Source organism: Perca flavescens, chromosome 13 (assembly GCF_004354835.1).
Source record: "Perca flavescens isolate YP-PL-M2 chromosome 13, PFLA_1.0, whole genome shotgun sequence".
Classification (NCBI taxonomy): domain Eukaryota; kingdom Metazoa; phylum Chordata; class Actinopteri; order Perciformes; family Percidae; genus Perca; species Perca flavescens.
The window spans coordinates 10222185-10245171 of NC_041343.1; the positions used below are offsets into that span (position 1 = coordinate 10222185).

At 40.4% G+C, this 22987-nt stretch overlaps 2 protein-coding genes across 2 annotated transcripts; both read left to right on the plus strand.

Moving 5' to 3' along the window:
* Positions 1-349: 349 nt before the first annotated feature.
* On the plus strand, positions 350-14286 carry frmd8 (FERM domain containing 8). Its single transcript, XM_028595810.1, has 11 exons — positions 350-574; positions 1808-1905; positions 2091-2258; positions 2903-3004; positions 4316-4374; positions 5238-5404; positions 7539-7754; positions 7847-7970; positions 10565-10714; positions 11386-11614; positions 11758-14286. The coding sequence occupies exons 2-11, from the start codon at positions 1815-1817 to the stop codon at positions 11862-11864; spliced, it is 1413 nt and encodes a 470-aa protein (XP_028451611.1). The 5' UTR covers positions 350-574; positions 1808-1814; the 3' UTR covers positions 11865-14286.
* Positions 14287-16529: 2243 nt separating this feature from the next.
* vps51 (VPS51 subunit of GARP complex) lies at positions 16530-22872 on the plus strand. Its single transcript, XM_028595795.1, has 12 exons — positions 16530-16612; positions 16923-17100; positions 18076-18205; positions 18306-18452; positions 18548-18767; positions 19220-20135; positions 20236-20451; positions 20703-20786; positions 20892-21026; positions 21137-21258; positions 21761-21848; positions 21927-22872. The coding sequence occupies exons 1-12, from the start codon at positions 16554-16556 to the stop codon at positions 22185-22187; spliced, it is 2556 nt and encodes an 851-aa protein (XP_028451596.1). The 5' UTR covers positions 16530-16553; the 3' UTR covers positions 22188-22872.
* Positions 22873-22987: the final 115 nt, after the last annotated feature.

Genomic DNA, 22987 nt, shown 5'->3' on the forward strand with positions numbered 1-22987 from the left:
TCATTCATGTGTATATCTTAGTTAAAGTGGTGTTTCAATTATTCCAGAGTGACTGTCACAGCCAGTAAAGAGCGGTTCAGAATAAGCGAATCTATTATAGTCACACAATGACTGTTGCAGCTGCCCGTAAGAAAAATTACGAATCCCATTATGGCCACGCCAAGACCCGCCCTACAAAGCAGCTCGATTGGTTGGGGTTAGGCATTTCTTCGAGTGGTTAAGGTTAGGATAGCCGATTGGTCAGAGGATAGGACCTGAACAAATGGGGTTACGTTACCTTGCGTTCTCATGGACGCCTGGCCAATAAATGCTATTGAAGGGCGGGTCTTGGCTTGGCCATAGTGGGATTCGTTGCCCGGAAAGCTAGTTTTAGACAACTGGCTAGCTGCAGAGCCATGTCTTTCTCTATAACTCTGGCTAGCCTTAGCCAGGGCGGAGAATAACCTATATATATATGTCAATGAGAATAACAGCGAATCGTAGATTTGCTAGCTACTGTAACGTTATTTACAAAATTAGCTTTCCAATCCAGTGTGTAATAAGCAAGTGGAGGGAAATTCACCAAAACTGGCAGGTAGGTGGATAACAGAGACATTTTGTTCCTTCATTCGTTATTAACAGTAACGTAACGTTATGTCAGAATGTTGTGCAAAACAAAGTGGAGCTAACGTTAGCTCTAAAGTGACAAAATCACCATCAACTGATGACTGAAGATCACTGTTAACGTTATATCAAAAGTATCGCAGTAACGTTCATGTTTAGCGACAATCTCAATAACGTTAAAGTTACACAGTAGCTAGCTTCCCTTGCCCTAACGAAATTAGTTTAAAGTTAGTGGCGTTGAATAACGTTAGCTAGTTCCCTGGGATATTTCATCTATTGTTTGGGTTTGTTTATGCATTTAACGTTAGGACATGGGTAACGTTAAGTTAGCCTCTCTGTATTTAACGTTAGGCTATTAACGGTTAACGTTATATAAATGCTCGATGTCCTGTTGAAGAACATATAAACGGTGCTGAATAACTGACATGTTAAGGCCAAACGACAAGTCTAGTTCAACAGGGTGAGGTCAACAGTTAGCTAGTCGAATGGGATGTTCTGACGATACAGGGTCTTTTCCAGTCTAATACTACCACATGGTGGCGCTGGTGCATGATGAGACCTGGGCTACATTAGCATGATTACTTGTTTATGAAACATGACTAAAGGGTTAGCTAGTGGTTGAGGTTAATGGATGAAGTGACACGTCAGTGAGGAGCCCCCAAACCCCCAATATTGCTACTGTCTGTCAAGTCATCTATGAAGCAGTTACTAGGTCTTTATTTTAAGGTATGAGACTAATGTTACTCCTTTAATAGTTAGCCACTCTGGTTAGCCAGCTGTACATGGATAACTTTGATTTTAGGAAATAGAAATGGAAAGCGTTGTGTTGACACACTTTTGCATTCCATCCCATCCCACATGTAGATCACAGGAATCCCTCCTGGTCTTATGTCCCACATCAGACAGCTAAGCTTGGGAAGCATGGGTAATGCATTCTGTATAGCTAGATAGGAGGGAGCTGCAGACGTGCTGCCCACGTTGGCATTTGTGCATCTCATACTTTGAGATACTTGGTGTTACATCCGCACATCTGAAAACTACCACAAATGTGGAGTTTCCATGTGAATATATACATCAGCGTTCATTTTTTTTCACTCATCTCCTATGGACTACTTTTCCAGTTTAGGTTTACAGACTTTTTTAGGTTGTTTCTATAATATATGTTGTAATGCACATGAGTTTGTGTTTGGTCATTGTGTTTCAGAGTAGAGATGGAAGGAGATGACAGCAATTTTCCTCCAGATTCATCGGATGATCACTCGCAAAGAGGAAGCGTTGCTTCTTCCGCAACACTTTCCCGTGGTACGGTGCAGCAAATATTAATGTAGCTAATGGAGGATGAAATCGGTTCTAGCATGTATTATTTTTATTTGTAGCAAATTAACTTTAAAGAAAGATAAAATTTGGATGTGGTGTTGTTTCTCTTTGGCTTACTTGTCTTTGCAATTTATTTAATTACTTTTAATCATTTGTGTTTGTTCACACAGCTCAAGATGTGCTTATATACCTCTGTGGTGACAGCGCAGTGCACTTATCAGTAGAAGGGCTTGGCAGTGTCTCTGTGCAGGAGTTGGGCCGCAGTGTTCGTGAGGCTCTCCATATTCCTGAGTCTGCACAGGATGCTTTTGCCTTCTGGCTTTCTTCTCCACTGCTCGGTAAGAACTTTTTCCCCACACTTTTCAAACTCATAAATGCTGCGACTCTTCATCTGGCAATATGTGTATATGTGTGCTTCTTTCTATAAAATAATCAAAAATATTACTCGTAAAATATTAAAGACTATATTATATTTATATCGCCCTGAACAAGCCTAAATGATATAACCATTAAACAGTACACTCCTTGAATGAGGAATTAAATGGTATAAGCAGGTTTAATACAGTATGTATAATTCATGTTTTTAAAGCTATAGTGCTTAGTTTCTGTCGCCCCCATGAGGAATTCTAAGTAATGACAACAAAACTGTTGGCGCGTCCACATGATCCAAGCCTTCCATGACCGCACCCCCCATCCTCCACACAGTTGCTAGTAACCAAGGAGGACACGGAGATTATAAAAACATGGACTTTAACTGTTACGGCTGTTAACAACTGTAACTGTTACAGTAATTATTTAGTTTTAAAAATTATGTCAGTCAATTTTTATGTCAAAAATTAATTGTGTTTACTTTGTGGTTTCGCCGATGGCCATTTACTCTGATTGTACCTCACTTTGACTTTTTCCAGTTTTACAAAAGCAAACGGAGCAGGAAAACGGACGCATTTTACTGTGTAACATTTGCCTCCACCTTACTCCTCAGAATTGCAGTTAAAGCTAAGGCATCAACCATACAAACTGTGTAGGCAGTGGCAGGACTTGCTCTATCGCTTCACTGAGGCCTCAGAGGAAGACATCTCACAAGGTGAGGTCTTTATGTCGCTGTGTTTACATGCATTATGTAACTGCATTATTGTCAGCTTTCTGCAGTAAGCACTTTGTTTTTTTGGAAGTCGTCTGAACAAGAAACCAAGTAAGGTAAACATTAGAGGACTTTGTTTATAAAGTCAGATTTTTGCTGGAGAAACTTGATTTTTATTTGGCCATGTATGTGTACGTAACCTGGTTTTTGACGGAGTTCTTGCAAAAGCACTTGCAAGACACAGCCAGTTTCTTTTTCAGCAGCTGTTCTCTGTAGATTTGTAGCTTACTTACACATTGTTGGTGCTTCCAGGTTTGTTTGGAATGAATAAATAAAAGGAAAGAGAGAGAATGAGGGGGAGTTGGCATGATAAGCAATAAACACCTGTGTCTGAACAAGCAAAAATAAAGGCTGGAGCATGTCAAAAATCAAACAACATGAAGAGAAACCAATCAGAGAAAGAGAACAAGAGATTACACTTGCTGCATTTTAGTGAATATTTCCTCGTAAAATTATGTAACTGAACAGTTACCACATTAGTTTAGACAACATGAGCTATTAATACTGTATAGAGTAGATTATCTTGGCTCTTCAGACCTTTCTACCCTTAAATCTTTCACATCATACAAATTATTTTGAAGCATTTTTAGGATGAGGGATGTTTAGTGAACCTGACTATTGTAGCATTGTCCACAATACATTGACAAATCCTGTTCACATGGGAAAACATAAAGGTTAGATGTTTTTTCTTGTACAATGGTTGCGCTGTTTAAAATAAATTACTAGCCTACCATACAGTGATGGCTATCTCACATTTCATATTGTCACCAAGTAATAAGTTATTTTTCTTTAATTTTAAAGTTAGGTGAAAATATTGTCAAAAAAGTAGTCAAAAATTCTTTTGACTACTGTTTTGATTAACAATTAATTGTAACTTTGCCCAACATGACCTAGATCCAGTTTCTTGAATGTGAAGATGTTTAGTTTTTTGTCATGTGAGATGTTAAATGGATTTTGGATTGATGGTTTGACTTAACAAGCGACTGGGGATTCTGCTGCGAGGTGCATTGCAAAAAACTAAACACAACTGGGACCGCTTACCACTATTCAAACTGTATCACGAATGTATTGCATAATTACTATAATGCTGTTATGTATTTAGTAGATAGGGCTTCCACATGCACCATAGTGTTTGTTTCAACACCCTCACTCCTCCACTCTGGGCGGTGTTGCTGAATCTCATCCAGTGATAATCGGACGAACAGAATGGTCGCCTGAACCCTAATGCATCACTGTCCTCTGTTTTTTCCTCAGATGAACCATGTCTCCAGTACCGTCGGAACGTGTTTTATCCTAAAGCGAAAGAGCTGCAGGTACCATTAACCCTAATTCTCTGCAATAACATTTAATAATCTTAGAGATGACTACATTAATAAGACATTATTATCCATCCCTGTCCAGTCCATGTTTAGTTAATCTGGATCGACGACAGTTTATTTACTGAATAATCGCCGCGACATCTGCAAAACTCTGTGCGTTTCGGGAAACCACAACAAACTTCGAGCTAGCAAGCTACATGCTGAAAAGGACAAGTTTTGAGGACAATTTGGATTGTGCAACAAGGCAAGCCTACTTGGGTCTTTCGGGAAATGATTGTAAAGATGTACAAAGAACGGCGTTCACCGCATTTACTATCAAACTGGGACGTTTTGGGACTGATTGGCGGGGATTGCTATGGACAGAATACACACGATGATACTCTAGTAAGAGCATATGATGTTTAACCATGTATCCAGCTAATGTAAATAGCTCACGTTACTGTATTGTGTGAACAGTTAACTTCATTTAATATTTTCTGTGGCGTTTTCTTTTGCGGGGTGCAAATGTTTTGCAGAGCCACCGTCGCTGCGTCCGGAGCTTAGCGCCCAAGACGATTGTGATTTGTTTCAAGAAATGCAAACAACCCAGAAGGTGTTTTTCTCCAATACAGGAGTGTATGTGTGGAGGGGCCAGACCTTACTCCGCAGCGCTGTGGAGTAAGGTCTGGCAATGCGAGACTAATGTTTAGTTCATCTGACTCAAAAAAAACAAAAAACAAAAAAGCTGAGTGAGCTTTAATGATTTACTGGTAGATTTCTAAAGTTTTCTTTTCTACTCAAAGATGTTGTCCTCAGACTAACTGAGCTAGTTTTCCTGCTACCTGTTGGTTACTTGTCATGGTGTTATTCCTAAACAGATAGATGATGAGGGAGTGCTGAGGCTCCTGTATGAGGAGGCCAGGGACAGAGTTCTCACTGGTCGATACCCCTGCGACCCCGAGCACTGGACGGCTCTCGGAGCCTTGTCTCTTGCTCTTGATGAGGGAACTGCTTTGGACGGGCAACAATTTACTACTACTGTGAGGTATGTTAGAATGGTTGGTTATAGAATTTTTTTTTTTTTACCATATTCTGGACATGGGTTTTAAATGCTTTTCCATTTTTTGATTTCTATAGATGATCGCGTTGTTGACCCTTTAGTTTCTCTGAAAGGAATATTTTCATTGTTTGACATTTTTCGCTTGGATACCACTCAATGTTTTTTTTAACCTTTGGTCCGAGCCAGGCTAGCTGTTTCCCCCTGCTTTCAGTCTTTATGCTAAGACTTTATGCTTCCTATATAACCGACAGACATGAGAGTGGTATCTTCTCGTCTAAGAAAGCTAACAGGTGTATTTCCCAAAATATCCTTTTAACAATTTAGCCTATTTGAAGTAAATGACGGATTATATCTAATGTTCGCATTGAAATATATTATTGAAATTGAAACTCATTTTGAAGAACAGGAATTTATTTAACTGTATAACTGTGGTGTAACCATATGCACATACACTGATGTTAACATTTTCTGGTAAGATAATCTACACACAAAGCATTCTTTTTAACACATGATCCTACTTGACTTTCTGTTCCTGGCTCCAGCACTTGCTTAAATGGACATTTTGTGAAGTTCACAGTTGGTTATAGTTTGCCTCTTTAGAAAATGAAGAAGTATGCACTGGCCCAGCTGTTTATTTTCGCTTCAGCTTAATGTACTAAAAGAGATCGGCACTGTAAAAACCAAACTCATGTCCCTCAACCCACATATTCTAAAGAGCAGCTGGTAGATTGTGCAGTTTCAAGTACTTTAGTACAATCACCGACAACATGTTGCAATTTGATGAAAATCCACAGGCATTGTGAGAAAAGGTCAACAGTGCTTTTTTTTTTTTTTTTTTTTTTTTGAGTGGGCCTTGATTTGTAATATGTTTTTAACACACATAAACACTCATATTGTGCCACAGCAGACCTTTTTAGTTACTTGTTGGTTTTTAAGTGCCAAGTACAAGAATGCACAAAATTACATTTTTGATTGGAGTGGGATGGATACTTCAGAATTATAGTATTATAGGTTTCAGTCACTTTCTATATTTTTTTCTGACCATTAAACTGTGCAAGATGTTCCAAGCTTTCCAAACAATAGAATAAAAGAGAGAAGACACTGAGTTTGTCTCTTACACCTAAATTACATGATTTCTAACAATACAGTTGAATTAAAACCTCAAATTATGATGTGATTGGACTATTGTGGAGGAGAGAAACCCAACTGTAAGCTCGACATCGTCTTGATATGTACTGATGGAATCATGCTTTGTATTATAATTACTGGTTGCAGATTATGTTATATTATATTTTCTTATATTTTATATTATAACATAATCTGCAACCAGTAATTATAATACAATGCATGATTCCATCAGTACATATCAAGACGATGTCGAGCTTACAGTTGGGTTTCTCTCCTCCACAATAGTCCAATCACATCATAATTTGAGGTTTTAATTCAACTGTATTGTTAAAAATCATGTATTTTAGGTGTAAGAGACAAACTCAGTGTCTTCTCTCTTTTATTCTATATATATATATATATATATATATATATATATAGAGACCAGGTTCTTTTCAGAGGATCTCAAGGTAGTCATCAGTTGACGTCTTTTATGACGCTGAAGAACAAGAGCTGTCCCACTTAAGGAGATATATTGTATGTCAGGACGTGAGTGGTAGTAATTGAGAAGAGGTCAAAACTCCAGCATCACTCTACACTGTAAAGAACTTCATTGTGAGACCAACAAGATTCATGTGCCATCATAAAACATATTACAAAGGGCACTTAAATGGGATGAGCATGCAAAGAAAAAAAAGTCAATCGAGTGATTTGAGGAAAAAGAATCTGTAACATTGAATTTTACAACACCTGCAGGAGTGAAGAAAACCGATCATTTAAGGAGAAATGTATAACGGGCACAGCACATTAGCACATGAAAGTATTGATGCAATTGGTTGTCGCAGCATCCTGTTAATCATAAAGACAGAGCAACCGAAGCAAGGGACAACATGAGATTATATCGTAAATGCTAATAAATTAATTGTGAATTTAATATTATTTCCAGCCCGGATTTGCACAGGTAAGATGCACTCAATACATAATACAGACGTCTCTCATCTGCTTTCCACAGAGAGAAGAAGCTGTCTTCGTTTCTGCCGGTACATGTTGTCATGGGGAGTGGAGGTTTGTTCTCCACTCTGAGAGGGAAGTCGAGCCGTCAGACAGGGCTGGAGCAGAACCTCTTGGAGGAATACAGAAAGATCAGCACATTTGCTGGAAACTCTCCGGAGCCCACACAGCTCCTACACCAGTACCTCAACACATGTCACACTCTGCCTTATTATGGGTAAGAATTTCTGAGTTTTACCTCACATAATTCACATACCTCAAATCAAGTTATACATATTAGGTTTTAATTAACATTTACTACATTAACAGGTGCGCCTTCTTTGTTGGGGAGATTGACAAACCAGCGCAAGGGATTCTCCAGAGGGCCAAACGCAAAACTGTCAACGTTGGGATCTGCCTGGAGGGAGTTTATGTGATGGATGTCAAAGAGAAGGTGAGCACTGCATTGTCTTTGGTTAACAGATCGTTAAAACTAGCCTGGTCTTACCAGACTCTCGTACATTTCATTTGTACAGAGAGTCTGGCCACTCTCCATTGACAAGTGTTAACTTCCTTGAAGGCGGGTACTCCTTTGAAGTTTAAAACTATTGCATCTGCCCAGAGCCACTCTGGATCTGCAATAACCAATCGCTAACGTTTGGTCGTGACGTCTGCTTAGCATCGCTAGCGTTCGCCTTAGCTAACTCATATATTCGTGGGGTCCAAAAACCGGGGAATACAGTAAACTTGTGGGGTCTGCACAGCCTTGTGGGGCCCAAAATGCCGGACCCCACAAGGTTAAAGGGCTGTTTGAGGGTTAAGACTTGGTTTTAGGATTAGGGTTAGAATTTGGTTAGGGTTAGGGTGAGTGTCAGGGTTAAGGTTAGGCATTCAGTTGTGATGGTTAAGGTTAGGGTAAGGGGCTAGGGAATGCATTATGTCAATGACGGGTCCCCACAAAGATAGTGAAACAAATGTTTGTGTTTGTGTGTGAGATCATCATGCACACTGCAGGAACTTTTGAAAGCAGTTTTCATTACATGTCATTTAGCTGATGCTTTTATCCAAAGCGACTTCCATTTAAGTGCTTTCAACCTTGAAGCTGCAAACTCCAGACAACAAATAGTAAGTGCAAGTACATTAGCTTTAAATAAGCAAAACTACAAAGAGCCATAAGAAAGTGCAGCTTTAAGAAATATATATAATTATTATTATTTTTGTCTTCCGTGTTTATCCGAAGTGTAGTCGGAAGAGATGTGTTTTTAGCCTTTGGTGAAAGATGCGTAGGCTTTCGGGCCATCCTGATCAATAGGGAGCTCATTCCACCATTTGGGAGCCAGGACAGAAAACCGTCAGGATTTCGTTGAGTGATTGGCTGTCCCTCGCTGTGAGGGGGCAGCAAGCATGTTGCCTGATGCAGAGCGGAGTGGGCGGGTTGGGGTGAAGGGTCTGACCATGTCCTGGATGTAAGCTTGGACTGACAGAGATGGCAAAAGTACTCACTTCTCGTACTCAAGTAGAAGTACAGATACTTGTGTTAAAAAATACTTTGGTAAAAGCAGAAGTACTGATTTAACTTCCTTACTCAAGTAAAAGTAACAAAGTACAGGCTTGGATATTTACTTAAAGTATAAAAGTAAAAGTAGCCTTGCGAATGACCATTTTTTATGCAAAGCTACCTGGACCACATAAATGTTACTAGAGTGCAAGGTGAGAAACTTCAGTAGACATGGAAAAAGGCTCTTTATATGCCATTACCTACATTTTAAATGGATGTCTGCCAATAGACCTAAAACATCACATATATGATTATTGTGACAGAGACTGGGACTCTAGGTTAATAGGATTCTGACTGAGTAGCAAGATATGAATTCAATTGTGATTCTGTGAGAATTCCCAGATCCAGTTTCTCTTTTTTTAATATTTCACTTAACATTTAAAGGAATCTACATGTACCGGTATGTGCGTGTGCTCAAATATGGCTTCTGGAAAGAAAATAAAGGATTAAATATGAATTACTAAACAGACAATTAATTAAAAAGAGTTACGCAGCACATTGGCCAGGAATCATTCTTGATGCCTAAACATCTCTCTCAGATAAGGCCAAAGATGATTGTGAATGTCTTGCTGCTTGTCTGCTGAATCTCTGAGATCTCTCATGTCGCCATCCATACTACTAGTGCTAACGTTACCACCATCATGCTGCAATGATTTGCCGCAAATGAATGCCGCCGAATCTGTTGAGTCGTCTTGTAGTGGTGCGTCAAGTATATTCCCATCCAATTAGATTGAATTCGGTATTGATGACGCGAAAAATAATATCGGTAACTCCAGTGAAATTATTTGAAACTTGTTAGTGAGGACTGGATTAGGATTGTATTTAAAGCTGACCATTCTGGTTTCCAACTTCGTCCCAGGTGTGTCCGTTAAAACACGGACGGAGACAACTTCTCTCTTTTGATGCTTTAATAAGATCAAGCAACGTGCAATCTAGCTAACAGGTGAACACAAACAAATCACTAACTTACTTTACATTTGCAAGAAATATAGACCAATACAACAAAAGGCTTACATTAACTGACAACATAAGTTATACGACTTACAGTTCTCAAGGACGCACACACACGATCGAACCGATTATCCTCCGGACAGCATATAGTGTCTTTTTCTTTTCTCTCATTTGTTTCTCTGTGTGGCACTCACAGTCACTCCTGATAGACGACCTTATGTACAAAACGCAACGTAACGAGACAATTTTCTAAAATGTAAGGAGTATAAAGTACCGATATTCGTGTTAAAATGTAAGGAGTAAAAGTAAAAAGTTGCAACAAAAATAAATAGTAAAGTAAAAATATCTGAAAAATCTACTTGAGTACGGTAACAAAGTATTTGTAATTCGTTACTTCCCATCTCTGGAGGCTGATCCGTTCGTGGCCCTGTATGCAAGTACTAGTGTCTTGAAGTGTATGCGGGCAGCAATCCATCATTCATTTCTTTCTCTTCAGGACAACTAACCTGATTTCTCTGGTTGAACCCATTTTCTTGCAGCATGTGCTGCTTGGCCTGCAATTCAATGAGCTTTCCTGGGACCACAGCTACCCTGAGGAGCAGGGGGACTCGCATATTCTGTGGCTCGAGTTTGATGGAGATGAAGACGGCACTCCTGTTAACAAGTTGCTAAAGATCTACTCAAAACAGGTAGGCAAATTAGATCTTGGAATTAGATTTCATATTCACTAATCCTCTGACGAGATTATATTTAACACCTGTATCTACAGCGTCACCAACCAGCATGTGTACTGTGAACTGTTGAGCATGTTGGGTTGGTTGGCTTTTTGGGTCGCACCTGTCGTGGTTGACAACTCGGCCATCTCTGCTGTAGCTTGAACATCAATTTAAGAGCGTCTTGCTGCTGTGACAGATGTAGTCATTTCATGTGTGTCTCACTTCAAATGTTTTCAACAAGAAGAGAGGGTATACAGCCATCTCTAGGGAGCGCACAGCACCTGGTGTTTATGAGAGCTTCAGGATCGGGTGCATCTGTTTTGCCCATTCGTTCTTAGAGGAGCACAACACTCAATGCTCTAAATACTCCTGTTGAAACCTAAGAGATTTCAAATATTTTTTTGTAGACATGTGTATCATCCTTGTTTAATGACGATGAAGAGATTTTGAGAGAGGGTTACATAATGGTCGAGGCAGTAATACATAATCACACCAGGCCCTAATCCAAGGCTGGCAACGTGACCCTGTTATGTGCCTGTGGTTCACTAATGGACCATCGAAAAGTAAAGTGCAGCTGTATATCATGCATACGTTTAAAGCTCAGACTTAATCATTTGTTTTCTTTTTTTCCTTTTGTCAACCAGGCAGAGCTAATGAGCGGCTTCATTGAGTTCTGTGTGGAGCTGAAGTCTGCGTCTGAGGGAGGGGCTGCCGCCGAAATGGACGGTGAGGTGAGTCTGTCTCAGCAGCCTGCTGGGCCAGACGGCAGCAGCAAGAACGGACGCGGAGGACGGCGCGGGGTGCTGCACAGGCAAAGCAGCGTTCTGTGCAATCGGGTCCATTCACTTAACACTATCAGCTACGTGGACAATGGTGAGTCTAATGGTTACGTTTAGTAGTCCAAGCCTACTGACAATACAATCTCTCTAGAGTGAGAAACTTCCAAGACAATCTCCCCGTAGTAACTTCAATCTGAGTCATTTTTTTCAATATTTTTCCGTTTTGTTGTCTTTCAGGAAAAGAAATCAAACGCTTGAAGCCGAAAAGAGCTGCGTCCTTCTTCACCCGCCAGGTGTCTACGTACTCTGCTGTGCAAGTGACGGAGAGTCTGGAGCAGAGTTAAACCCACTGATCATGCCTCTAATAGACCAAACCTGAACATTTAAAGAAAAGACTTGAAACGATCTTGAGACATTCAACTGATAATATATGAACATGCAAAGGACCAAGCGAGGGATCTAAGTGTGAGTGACAATATTTATCTTTTGAAGTTGTGTATATTAAGACAGTACAGTAATGTGATAAACAAAATGATCTATTAACCCCTATGTTTTCAAGATTTCAATGAAGTGGCTATTCATTAGATAGCCTTACATAAAAAAAAAAAAGCATTCTCCGAGCATCATCTGATGGACATCTTTCATGAAACAAGCCTTAGAGAAATCCTCAGACAACCACTCCAATTGATGACTGTATGATGACCGTTCTGACCTTTCTGCAGCGCTCAGGAGCTGTGTTTACTGGTATTTACTTAAAAATGTTAAACCTCATTAGAGTAGAACCACTGCATTACCTCTTTTTACCCTTATTGGCGGGTTGAACATCAAGAAGAATACATCCCCATATGACATTAAACATTTTGTAAGAGTGACCACAAACCACTCTTTACGGTCATGACAAACACTTTCAGGGGACGATCTGAGGGCGTGTTCTCACTATTCTGCTTTTTCAAACTGCCAGTGCCTTGTTCTCATCAAAGGGGGAACACACTTTAGAGGAGTACTGGTAGAAACGTTTAGCGGTTGGTGTTAACTGATCATAAGGAGTCCGTATGGGAGCACATTGTCCGTGTTTTGGAGGTTTCTTGTAAGTACACGCTTTTAAGAGATACTTAATATTTGCTGGTATTTGGATAATGGTGGAAAGAAAGCCCAGGTGGGACATCGGACATTGCCGATGTTTATTTGTAAAAGCGGGATAGCGTGAATGTAGTCTAAACACTTGTAGAAGCTAAAATGACACATTCACAGTATTGGGTTGTCATTGGGGAGCATGACTTGATTTGCACCAATAAAAGAATCAAATTTGAGTCAAAATCATTCAAACCACACATTAAAGGTACACTCTGGTGGAATTTCTCCCATCTAGCGGTGAAATAGTATTTTGCATTCAGGCGAATAGTGCCCTCTAGCACCTCGCTTTTTCAAATGCGCGTTGCAACTACGGTAGCCGTTATGTACCAAGAAGCTATGACAACATGTCTTCCAATTTTCGCTTTTTTTTTGGCGACGAGGATTCCTTCTCCCGTGGCTCGGCATAAGCATGATCCTCCATTATGAACTAAAGTGCAGTGCAGGCTTTCAAATTTGCCGGGACAGTGACAAGCGCCTCTCACTGATCTCCTTCTCCGTTTCAGCTGGTTTCGGTCCTGTGCCGCTGGCTCTGAACGAAAACACGTTGTGGATTAGCTAGACGGGTACGCTAGTGCTTTATGTCCCTCTCAGCAATTATAGTTTTTCAAAATGGCGGAACAACATGGGAGCCTCCTTGGACTTGCCCGTCCAATGTAAATACGGATAAGAAATTCTTTGCGTATGAAGATAAGTCAGATCGTTGGCAGAGGTCATTTTACACCAATGAGGACATATTTATGAATGAAGACATTGATTTTAGCTAATAACATATTTAAAACACTACACAGTGTACCTTTAAGTTAGTAAAATGAAGAACAAAACTTAACCTAACAAAGGCTCTCGTTTAGCAATTAAAGAAACATTCCTCGCTCTTATTCTTGTCACTGAAAGGTTAGCATGTCACATTCAAGGTCTCACTTCTAATCGGCACCATCAGTACAAGCGACATCCATGCACAGGTCTTGACTTGACTATAACTTGTTTGGTCAGACCGGATTAGCAAAACTGATGCAATACTGTACTTCTGTGACTTCTGAGAGACAAAAAAAGAAGAAGAAAGCTTCCTGTTTAGCTGTTATTAGCACTAGTTTTACATATTGGACTCTGAAATTCAAACTGCAACCTACATGTCCAAGTTTAGGTTAACCATTTGAAATGATTTTGTCCTTGCCAACATTGCAACAATCATGGTTGACACTGTTTAAAAGAGGAACGGGGAACACCATCTTTGTATAAAAATGTTGGTGCCTGTTTTCAGCATTTTTTATGGGCTATTTAGTTTAAAAGTAGGACGGTTTTCTCAAGCCGTTAAGGAACATAACTGCTTCAGTTTATCTGAAAAATTTAATATCACCAAACTGAGGTATGTTTTCACTGGAGAGGACTATGTGCTCTGTGCATATGGCACAGACTAACTGACCAAGAACTTGTGACTGTGCTGTTGAAATCTCAATGTGTACACCAAAGCAAGCCTATCTAAGTTAAGGTTGCATACTGTGCTGCAGCACAGTATGCAACCTTAACGCTCCAGAGACTGACTTCAGGCCCCGTTTACATGTACATGGTTATTTTGAAAAACTGAGACATTTCCCTTCGTTTGTACCCTTCGTTTACACGCAAACGGAGAATTCGCCTCTGAAAACGAGTCTTTCTAAAACCCTCCGGCCAGAGTGGAGACGTTTGCATGTAAACTGAGACAAACGGAGGTTTAGGCAGCCGAGAAAGTGAGGAAGAGAAGATATCGTGGGCTTGAGCTTCTCGTTACACTGCCACCTACAGGTTTGGCATGCTCTTGACGGCATATATACATATACACGGGTACGTGTAAACAAGCACTTTTCTGAAAACTGACAGCTGTGCACAATGTTATTTTTGAAAAACTGAGAGGTTGAAATGTCCATTTATGAAAATAGCCGGCCACGTGTAAACGTAGCATCAGTCTCCACCACATGGCAGAGTCCTCCAGGTGTCTCTTTGAACCTCACTGTATTTAACGAACAGCTCACCTCACTAATGGCCATTTTTTAAAACCTGCCTTTCACTTGAACGTATGTTCCTGATTTGAGATGCGGTGGCCTCATGTATTCTTCCTTATTCTCCTGAGCAAACGGCAGACTGTTCTTACTTTTCTATGCTTTGATTTGTAATATGTCAGCTACCGTCTGTAACCTGACTGCAGCAGTCCAATATATTGTTGCTGTCTTACACTATGCATGTCACATTGTAGAATAGGCATTCCACATCAGACTACACATCACGTCTGCACTATTAATACTAATACACTGTTTTTGTATTGTTTATTAGCTTTTATGAGAGAATATTTGTATTTCATTTTCATATCCTTGTTAGTGTTTGTACCTAAGAATGAAATTAAGAAATAGGTCATTTAAAGCATTATCTTCTCAAGCAATCACTCTGCAGAAGCATTAAGTGCCTTTTTGTTTGTACTGAGTTTGCATCTGAATGACTGTTTTGGTGCCTGGAAACCAGGAATTGACACTTCTTGTTATTGCTATGGTTTAAAAAAAGACTAATTGTGTTTTGTAATATATTTTCCACATTTTCAGCTAAACCATGCATTTATCTTTCCTAGTTGATGTGAGTATATTGATATACTGGATAACTACACTGGGCTGCTGTTGAACAGTATATTGTGGTTCCTCTAAATGGAGTGGTCAGTCTGCCTTCATTAAAATATGTCTGGCATGCTTCTTTTTTTTTTCTTTTTTTTAAATAAACAGATGCAAAGTGGGCCCATTTCTCTGAAAAGATCTGTATGAAAGTGTTTAGTACTTCACCTACCTACAGCCTAAATGAAGCCATACTTCTTTTCATCAGCTGTTACCTTGTAATTTTTATTAGGGCACAATGTTTTATATCTCTACATTTTGACCTGTTCCGCAGTAACTGCTGGAAACTGCTGTTGATGTAATTCCATCAAAGTCATGCTCTCGTAATGTTTGAGGCACTGAAGACAGATTAACCTAGCTTTAAAACCAGTTTCTGTTGCATAGTATTTTCCTTCAAAAACCTTAAGTATGTGAAGGTTGCTGGGATTCTCCCAAAAAAAAATATACTTGAATAATCTGGATAAATAAATAAGCAGTTTACCTGCTTTATAAAATGATTTTGCCTCTCAATAGGAAAATAAACAAGGATTCCCCCAACTTGTTGATGCTTTCCATGGGATTTGAGAGTTTAAATTGTGATTTGGATCAATTAGTTCCGTGTTCGATACACGTGCTTTGTGATTAACTCACCAACCAAACCTATGTATCAAGACAAGATCGTAATATTGAGCCAGTCAGTGAAAGGAGACATTTTCACCCTTTAGCCAACCTCTTTCTCCTGCAGCTCTTTGTTTGGCCATGTGTTCTGCTCAGATACTCACAGTTGTATATGTAGATTATTTTTTGCAATGAAAGAAACAACTCCCTGCTTTGACCTCTTGTAACATATCGACTTTTGAGGAGGGGTGAAAAAGCATTCTAGTGTTAATTTTTGATATTGATAATATAATATGCAGAGATGTAAGAGTGATATAACACTGTTGCAGTTGCTTTATGATCACTCCTATGCAAATGATTTTATATGCTCCTGAAAACTCGTATTATAAATAACTAATTTGCAAAAATGCCAGAAGCAGTTCACAGGATATGCTTCCATTGTTAAAGTATTGTCCATGATGCAATATATCTAATAGTCGTTTTGTCAGGTTTTGAATCTTTGACCAATTAAATGAAATGAAATGGGTTTTTTTTGAAGATGAAGCCCATCAGCTGTTTTTTTTTCCTTTTAAGACATAAATATGTAATTAATGTGCATGCAAATTAAATAAGATGTTTTATTATTTTTACTTCGTGGCACATCATGCACACACGATAAATTAAGGTTTTGGCATGGCATGCGCAGTAGTGCACTTCCGGACAGTCAGACCGAAGTACATTCCTAACATAAGGTGAGTAGTCAGTCCTCTTGACTAATCTACTCTTTGACGACGTAACACCGGATAGGCTACAAACTATAAACCCGGAAACGCTGACGTTTTCAAGTTTTCAAGCTAACGTTAGCTGTGTGTTATCTGGAGAAATATATATATATATATTTTGAAGCAAACTCTTACTAAGAGCAGACCGCTAATCTTAACACGAATTTCAGTCACTTTGGAGCAAGAGGTTAACGTTTTCAGGCAGTGGTTGTCAGGTTTCTGCTGCCAGCTGGACGCCCGTCATCTTTGTTTATCGTCATTTTATTTGTACATTTCTCAGCTGGCCGTTTTACAGTATGGACGGTGAGGAGGACTCCGGCAGGCCGCGGAGGGTGCACGGCATGCTGAAGCTCTACTACGGGATAAACAAGGAAGGAAAGGCCGCGGAGCAGGCGGAGTCCCTGGATCCCTGCGACATCAACGGGGCGCATTTTGACCCAGAGCTTTTCCTAAACAAGGTGAGGACCACTGCTGTCATGTGAAGTGTTTCCACTGTGACGCAATTTACATTATAGCCTGCACTCTGCACAGTATGCTATTAATGCTGTGTCAATATCAGTGTTACTCGAAGCCAGGGGCGATTCTAGGATCAGACCTTTAGGGGGGCTCAGCCCCTAATAAGAATGTGACACGGATACATTGCCTTGCAAAAGTGTTAAATCAGTAATTTAGTTAGCCGATCATCTCTGAGATGGCTACTGAACAACAACATCAGCTAACTTTTTTTGACACTATGACGGAACTAAACCTGACACTTTATAAGTCACAGTAATAACGACCAATTTGGAACAATGTTCTAACATTTAGCAGTTTTAGTTGCTTACGTTTCAATTTGGGTTCTAATCTGTGCCATGAAATGACCAACTTGTTCTCTGGGGACAACCATCTCCTGCTCTCCCTCTGACGGATTGGCACAATCACCTCCGATTGGCCAAAACTACGTTTCTGTTGACCCTGTTCTTGACTGGGTTACAGGTGCATAGCGTTGGCTACAGCAACACAGGATATTAAACCTGGTTCAAGCCCTTTGAACCTGTAATTAATTGTTTAGGGGGGCTTGGCTTGGGCCCCCCTAAAAAGGGTTCCAAAATTGCCCATGCTTGAAGAAGCTGCTAATGTAACTTTATACGTTAGGCCTAGTAACTTTTATATGCAGGTGTTAAATAAGAGAATATAACCACATTATACAGCAAATCATTATACAACAAATCTCCAGTAAACATACAGTAATTTACTACAGTACCATTCTATACACATATTGCACCCTTTTGATGTGGGGGAGTGCTGTCCAATAAATGTATTTAGTGGATCAATAACTTAATACTGCTTTGGTTAAAGCAGTTGTGAATAAGGCTTATATGTGAATAACACTGCCTGGAGTACTGTTTTTAAGTATTTCTGTGACTGTTGTGTGTTTTTGTGTCCAAATGCAGCTTAGAAGGGAGTGCTCTCTTGCAGAGTTGATGGATCAGGAGACCTGCATGGTCAAGCAGATCCGCTCTTTGGACAGTGACATGCAGACGCTGGTGTACGAAAACTACAACAAGTTCATATCTGCTACAGGTGAGAGAGTGTCTCGCTCACTGTTGAGTTACTGTTGAAATGTAGTCAGATTTTGTTGAATTGTGCTTATGTGGTTGGTTAAACCATCTTTTTTTCCCAGACACAATAAGGAAGATGAAGAATGACTTCAAAAAGATGGAGGATGAAATGGATTGCCTCTCTGCTAACATGTCTGCAATCACTGAGTTCAGTGCTCGTATCAGTGGTACTCTTCAAGACCAGCACGCACAGATTACAAAACTCTCAGGTGAGACCCAAACTGGCAGTTTGTTTTCTTGAGTCAGTAGTGGAGACTTCATGGTGGTTATTTTCACATTTTTGTCTTGTTGTGTTCCACGCCAGGGGTTCACACTCTGTTAAGGAAGCTGCAGTTTCTCTTTGAACTGCCTGCTAGATTAAATAAGTGTCTGGAGCTGCAGGCCTATGCTCAGGCAGTGAGATCCCATCGCCGTGCCCGCTGTGTGCTGCAGCAGTACAGCCACCTGCCCTCCTTCAAGGGCATTCAGGACGACTGCCATGCCATCATGGACAAGCTGGCACAGGAACTTCGACAGAAGTTCAGGTGGGAATCTCTCAACCCACGCTCAGATTAGAGAGGCCACTGTGAGGGAACATAACACTTGAGAGTCATGTTTACTGCTAACAAGAACGGTGACTGACAAGTGCACCCAGATTTTTATGAACCAAAGAAATAAGTTAGGATTCAATAAATTGAAAATGACAAGTCCTCATTTTGTTCTTTCAGACTTTTGCCATTATTTTACCCTGATTTCACTTAAAGTAATATTGCACATTTTCTACATTGTATATTGCAGATATTCATGCTCAAGTCAATTAAGAATACATAATACAGATGTTTTGTCATTATTGAATGTTATTCTTGCCTGTACAAAATCTATTTGTATTTCAGTTTGAATTTTTAAAATGTTTAAAAAAAAAATAGATTTATTTTTGTCTAATTGTTACATTTCCTGTCCATCAACTATTTCTTTCTGTTTTGTTGTTGTCTTAAAGGGATGGTGGGTCAAGCGCTAAAGATTTATCAGAGTGTGTGGAGCTGCTGCTTCAGTTGGATGAGCCAGCGGAGGAGCTCTGTGATAAATTCCTGAGCCATGCACAGTCTCGACTTGAGTCGGACCTCCAGGGTCTGGAAGCAGAGATAAGACCGTACCCATCCGCCTCGGCCGTGAAAGATGCTTCTGCACCCAGGTTGTCATCCACTGCAGCCGCTGGATCTCCGACTGATAACTCCCCTAAAATGAGCACTATACCTTCTCCCACCTCAAACACTGACATCCTGGAATTCATTGACCGAGGCTGCAATGAATTTGTCAGCAGCTTGTGTTTAGTAATTGCATCCTATCAAGAACTATTTATCAACCATGCTCAGACAGGTGAGCTTGCATCCAAAAATATTCCTCAGATGGCAAACGGTAAGTTGCAGGCCTTTGTGGGTGATCTGGCTGCTCGGTATTTCTCGCTGGTTGAGCGGAGGATACAAGAGGAGAAAGGGGTCGGAGATAACTCCCTCCTGGTCCGCGCGCTTGACCGCTTCCACCGCAGACTTCAGGCTGTGGCCAAACTGCTGCCGGGCTCTCCTGTGCCAAACCAGGGGACTGAGATTGTGATACGGGCAGCTACAGAGCGAGTCAAGCAGTACCTCTCTGCCCTGCAGAGCTTCTACATGGACAGCTTGACAGACGTGAGGCAGGCCCTGGCGACACCTCGGCTCTCTGTGGTCAGTGCTTCAGGGGGTGGAGGCGGAGCTCTTCTAGGGGGTCCGGCTTCCAGCAGAGATGCTTCGAACAGCCTGCCAGAGCTGCTCTCCTCTCTGTCAGCCTCTATTCTCAATCAGATTAAGTCAGTGTTGGCATCAGTGCATCTCTTCACAGCTAAAGACATTGCATTCTCCAACAAGCCGTACTTCAAGGTATATAGTTTTTCTGTTTATTTGCCAGTTAACACCATGCCCCAGAAAATCCAGTCTCTAGTGAGAGTGACCGCTGTTTCTGTCTGTCTTCTCCTCGTAGGGTGATTTCTGCAGCCAGGGTGTACGTGAGAGCCTGGTGGTGAGCTTTATAAAGTTTGTGTGCCAGTCTTCTCGCCAGTTTTGTGAGAGCGCAGGAGACAAGGGAGGTTCGACTCCTCCGGCCCTTCTGTTGCTGCTGTCTCGCCTCTGCTTGGACTATGAAACCTCTACTATCTCTTACATACTCACTCTCACAGATGAACAGTTTCTTGTGCAGGTAAAGGCTTGTCACCTTATAAATGTAGCGGCATGCAAAAAGACCATATTACACTGTAAAATGACGGTATTTAACTTCAGATAGATGCTTGAATGTTGCATTTTAGTGCATCAGTCCTGATAAATTACTAACTAATCTGTAATGTTTTTGAATGTATTTTTTAAACAACTTAAAATTGACATATACTCCCAAAAGCTAACTTGTTTCACTGCCATCTAAATACAGGTCTTCTTCTTTTTGTACGTTCTCAGCACCACAGTCCCGTAACACCCGTCACAACTTTATGTACAGAAGCCAGAGAGGCAGCACAGAAACTGCTGAACCATTATGTAAAGGTAGGTTTCCACCTACAACATTCTCTGAGTGAGGAAAGTCATCGCTGCAGGAAAATAATAATGCAATCTTTTCTCACAAATTTGTATGTTTCGTTGTTTTTGCAGGTTCAGGGCCTGATTATCTCCCAAATGTTGCGAAAGAGCGTCGAAACACGAGATTGGGTTAACACCATCGAGCCGCGAAACGTTCGCGCTGTGATGAAGAGAGTAGTAGAGGACACCACCTCGATTGACGTGCAGGTCACAGTCTACAATATCGACATCTGCGTCATGTCCTCAAGTCCACTCATTATGCTTTCATCCCCACGTATGAGCAGGCTGTCTTATGAACCATCTCTGCTCTGCCATAGGTTGGTCTTTTGTATGAAGAAGGTGTGAGGAAAGCACACAGCAGTGACTCCAGCAAAAGGACTTTCTCTGTCTACAGCAGCTCAAGGCAGCAAGCCCGCTATGCTGCCAGCTACACTCCAAGGTAAACAAGTTGCACATAGACTGGTGACGTGATGGAACAAAGTGCAGTCCTCCAGAGGTTTTTTGTTTTTTTCCTTTGGCAGCATTCTCATATATTCACAACATATCACACTCTGTCAGGGAGAGGATGAACGAATGAAGTCTTGCACTTCATGTAGGGAGTTTTTGTCTGATATGCAAGTATAATTTAGAATGGAAAATAAATAAATGTAAGCCATATCATGAAAGCTCTTGCCTAAATCTAAAGCCAAGATCCATCACTACTCACCTTTTTGTAACTAATTATACATCTCTACAATTAATTATTGTGCATTGTTCTGTCTTTTTTTAATGAGTAGATTGGTAAGATATTGTGTGTGGCAGACATACAGAGAGACACAGGCAGCTAATCTGTATTATCTCCTTCACTTTCCCTTGTTACTGAGATGTCTTTAATCATCAGAATGAGTTCATTGTTCTAATTGTGGATTTACTTGAGTGGTTTGTCTTGTGTCTGCCTGCAGTGCGCCCATGGATACTAATCTACTGAGCAACATACACAAGCTGTTTTCTGAAAGGATTGACATCTTCAGCTCAGTGGAGTTCAACAAGGTGAGGGCAGGTCTTCGTTCAGCTGTAGTGTTGTCTTTAGTGAAAAACATCTCTCACACCCCTCATCCACTGTCCCAGGTCTCCGTGATAACAGGAATTATCAAAATCAGTTTAAAGACGTTCCTGGAGTGTGTCCGTCTGCGCACCTTTGGCCGTTACGGGCTGCAGCAGATCCAAGTTGACTGCCACTACCTGCAGATGTACCTGTGGCGGTTCGTCTCCGATGAGAACCTTGTACACTTCCTGCTGGATGAGATCGTGGGGAGCTCCGCCCACCGCTGCCTGGATCCCGCCCCGATGGAGCAGAGTGTGATCGAAGTCATCTGTGAACGGGGTTGAAGCTCAAAGTGCAGCACAACATTGAATTGTGCATCTAAATGTAATCCTCTCTTTTACATAATTACTGTTGAATGTTAGAATGTAATGCTCCAGATTCAAATTACACTGAACAAATGGCATAGGCATGGCACTTTTAATACTGTAAGAATATTAATAAATCTATCAACACTAAAGAAAATCAAACATTTGGCTATGTTGTTGAGAACATTGACTGACAGTGAATTTGGGACAGATTAACATTACATTCCATGCACATGAGCCTCTAGTACTTGGTTTTAATATTACAATAGCCATTTACAAACCATAGAATATGAGTAGAGATAACCCCTTTCATGTTCACTATCGGCAAAGATAGAAAAAAATTAATTATCCATGATACAAGCAAAACCTTTTAGCACATGTTCCCCTTGAAGGTAATGTGTTTAATGTGAATACGGAATATGAATGATGAAAGAGTAAAAGTTGTGTCCAGCATTTACATTCTTTTAGGGCTCTTTCGCTTAATAATTTGCAATCTGAATGTCTTCGGATTATGTAACCTGTGTCTAACACTAAAGTAACTACAGCAGATTAATTGTGTATCTTGAAGGTTAGTTGATTCTGTGTATATCTTCCACAGATAAACACTGTCTAGGAATGGTTGTGTGTACGTCTACAATAAAAGTGCATTAATGTAAGATTCAAATTGTGTTTTTCCTTTACAAAACCAGTTGAAACAGGCACATTAAAATATATATATATATTGTAAGTACACTAATATTTGCAGTTGCTCCCTCAGTGTTGACTGACAGATTTTAGAA

Excerpts from the sequence above, each read along its gene's own strand:
- frmd8 (XM_028595810.1), top strand. The coding sequence starts at position 1,815 with ATGGAAGGAGATGACAGCAATTTTCCTCCAGATTCATCGGATGATCAC. Across the intron at positions 4,375-5,237 it reads CTAAAGCGAAAGAGCTGCAG|ATAGATGATGAGGGAGTGCT; the intron begins GTACCATTAACC and ends ATTCCTAAACAG. Across the intron at positions 7,755-7,846 it reads CACACTCTGCCTTATTATGG|GTGCGCCTTCTTTGTTGGGG; the intron begins GTAAGAATTTCT and ends CTACATTAACAG.
- vps51 (XM_028595795.1), top strand. The coding sequence starts at position 16,554 with ATGGCATGCGCAGTAGTGCACTTCCGGACAGTCAGACCGAAGTACATT. Across the intron at positions 16,613-16,922 it reads AAGTACATTCCTAACATAAG|CTGGCCGTTTTACAGTATGG; the intron begins GTGAGTAGTCAG and ends TACATTTCTCAG. Across the intron at positions 21,849-21,926 it reads GCTCAGTGGAGTTCAACAAG|GTCTCCGTGATAACAGGAAT; the intron begins GTGAGGGCAGGT and ends CCACTGTCCCAG.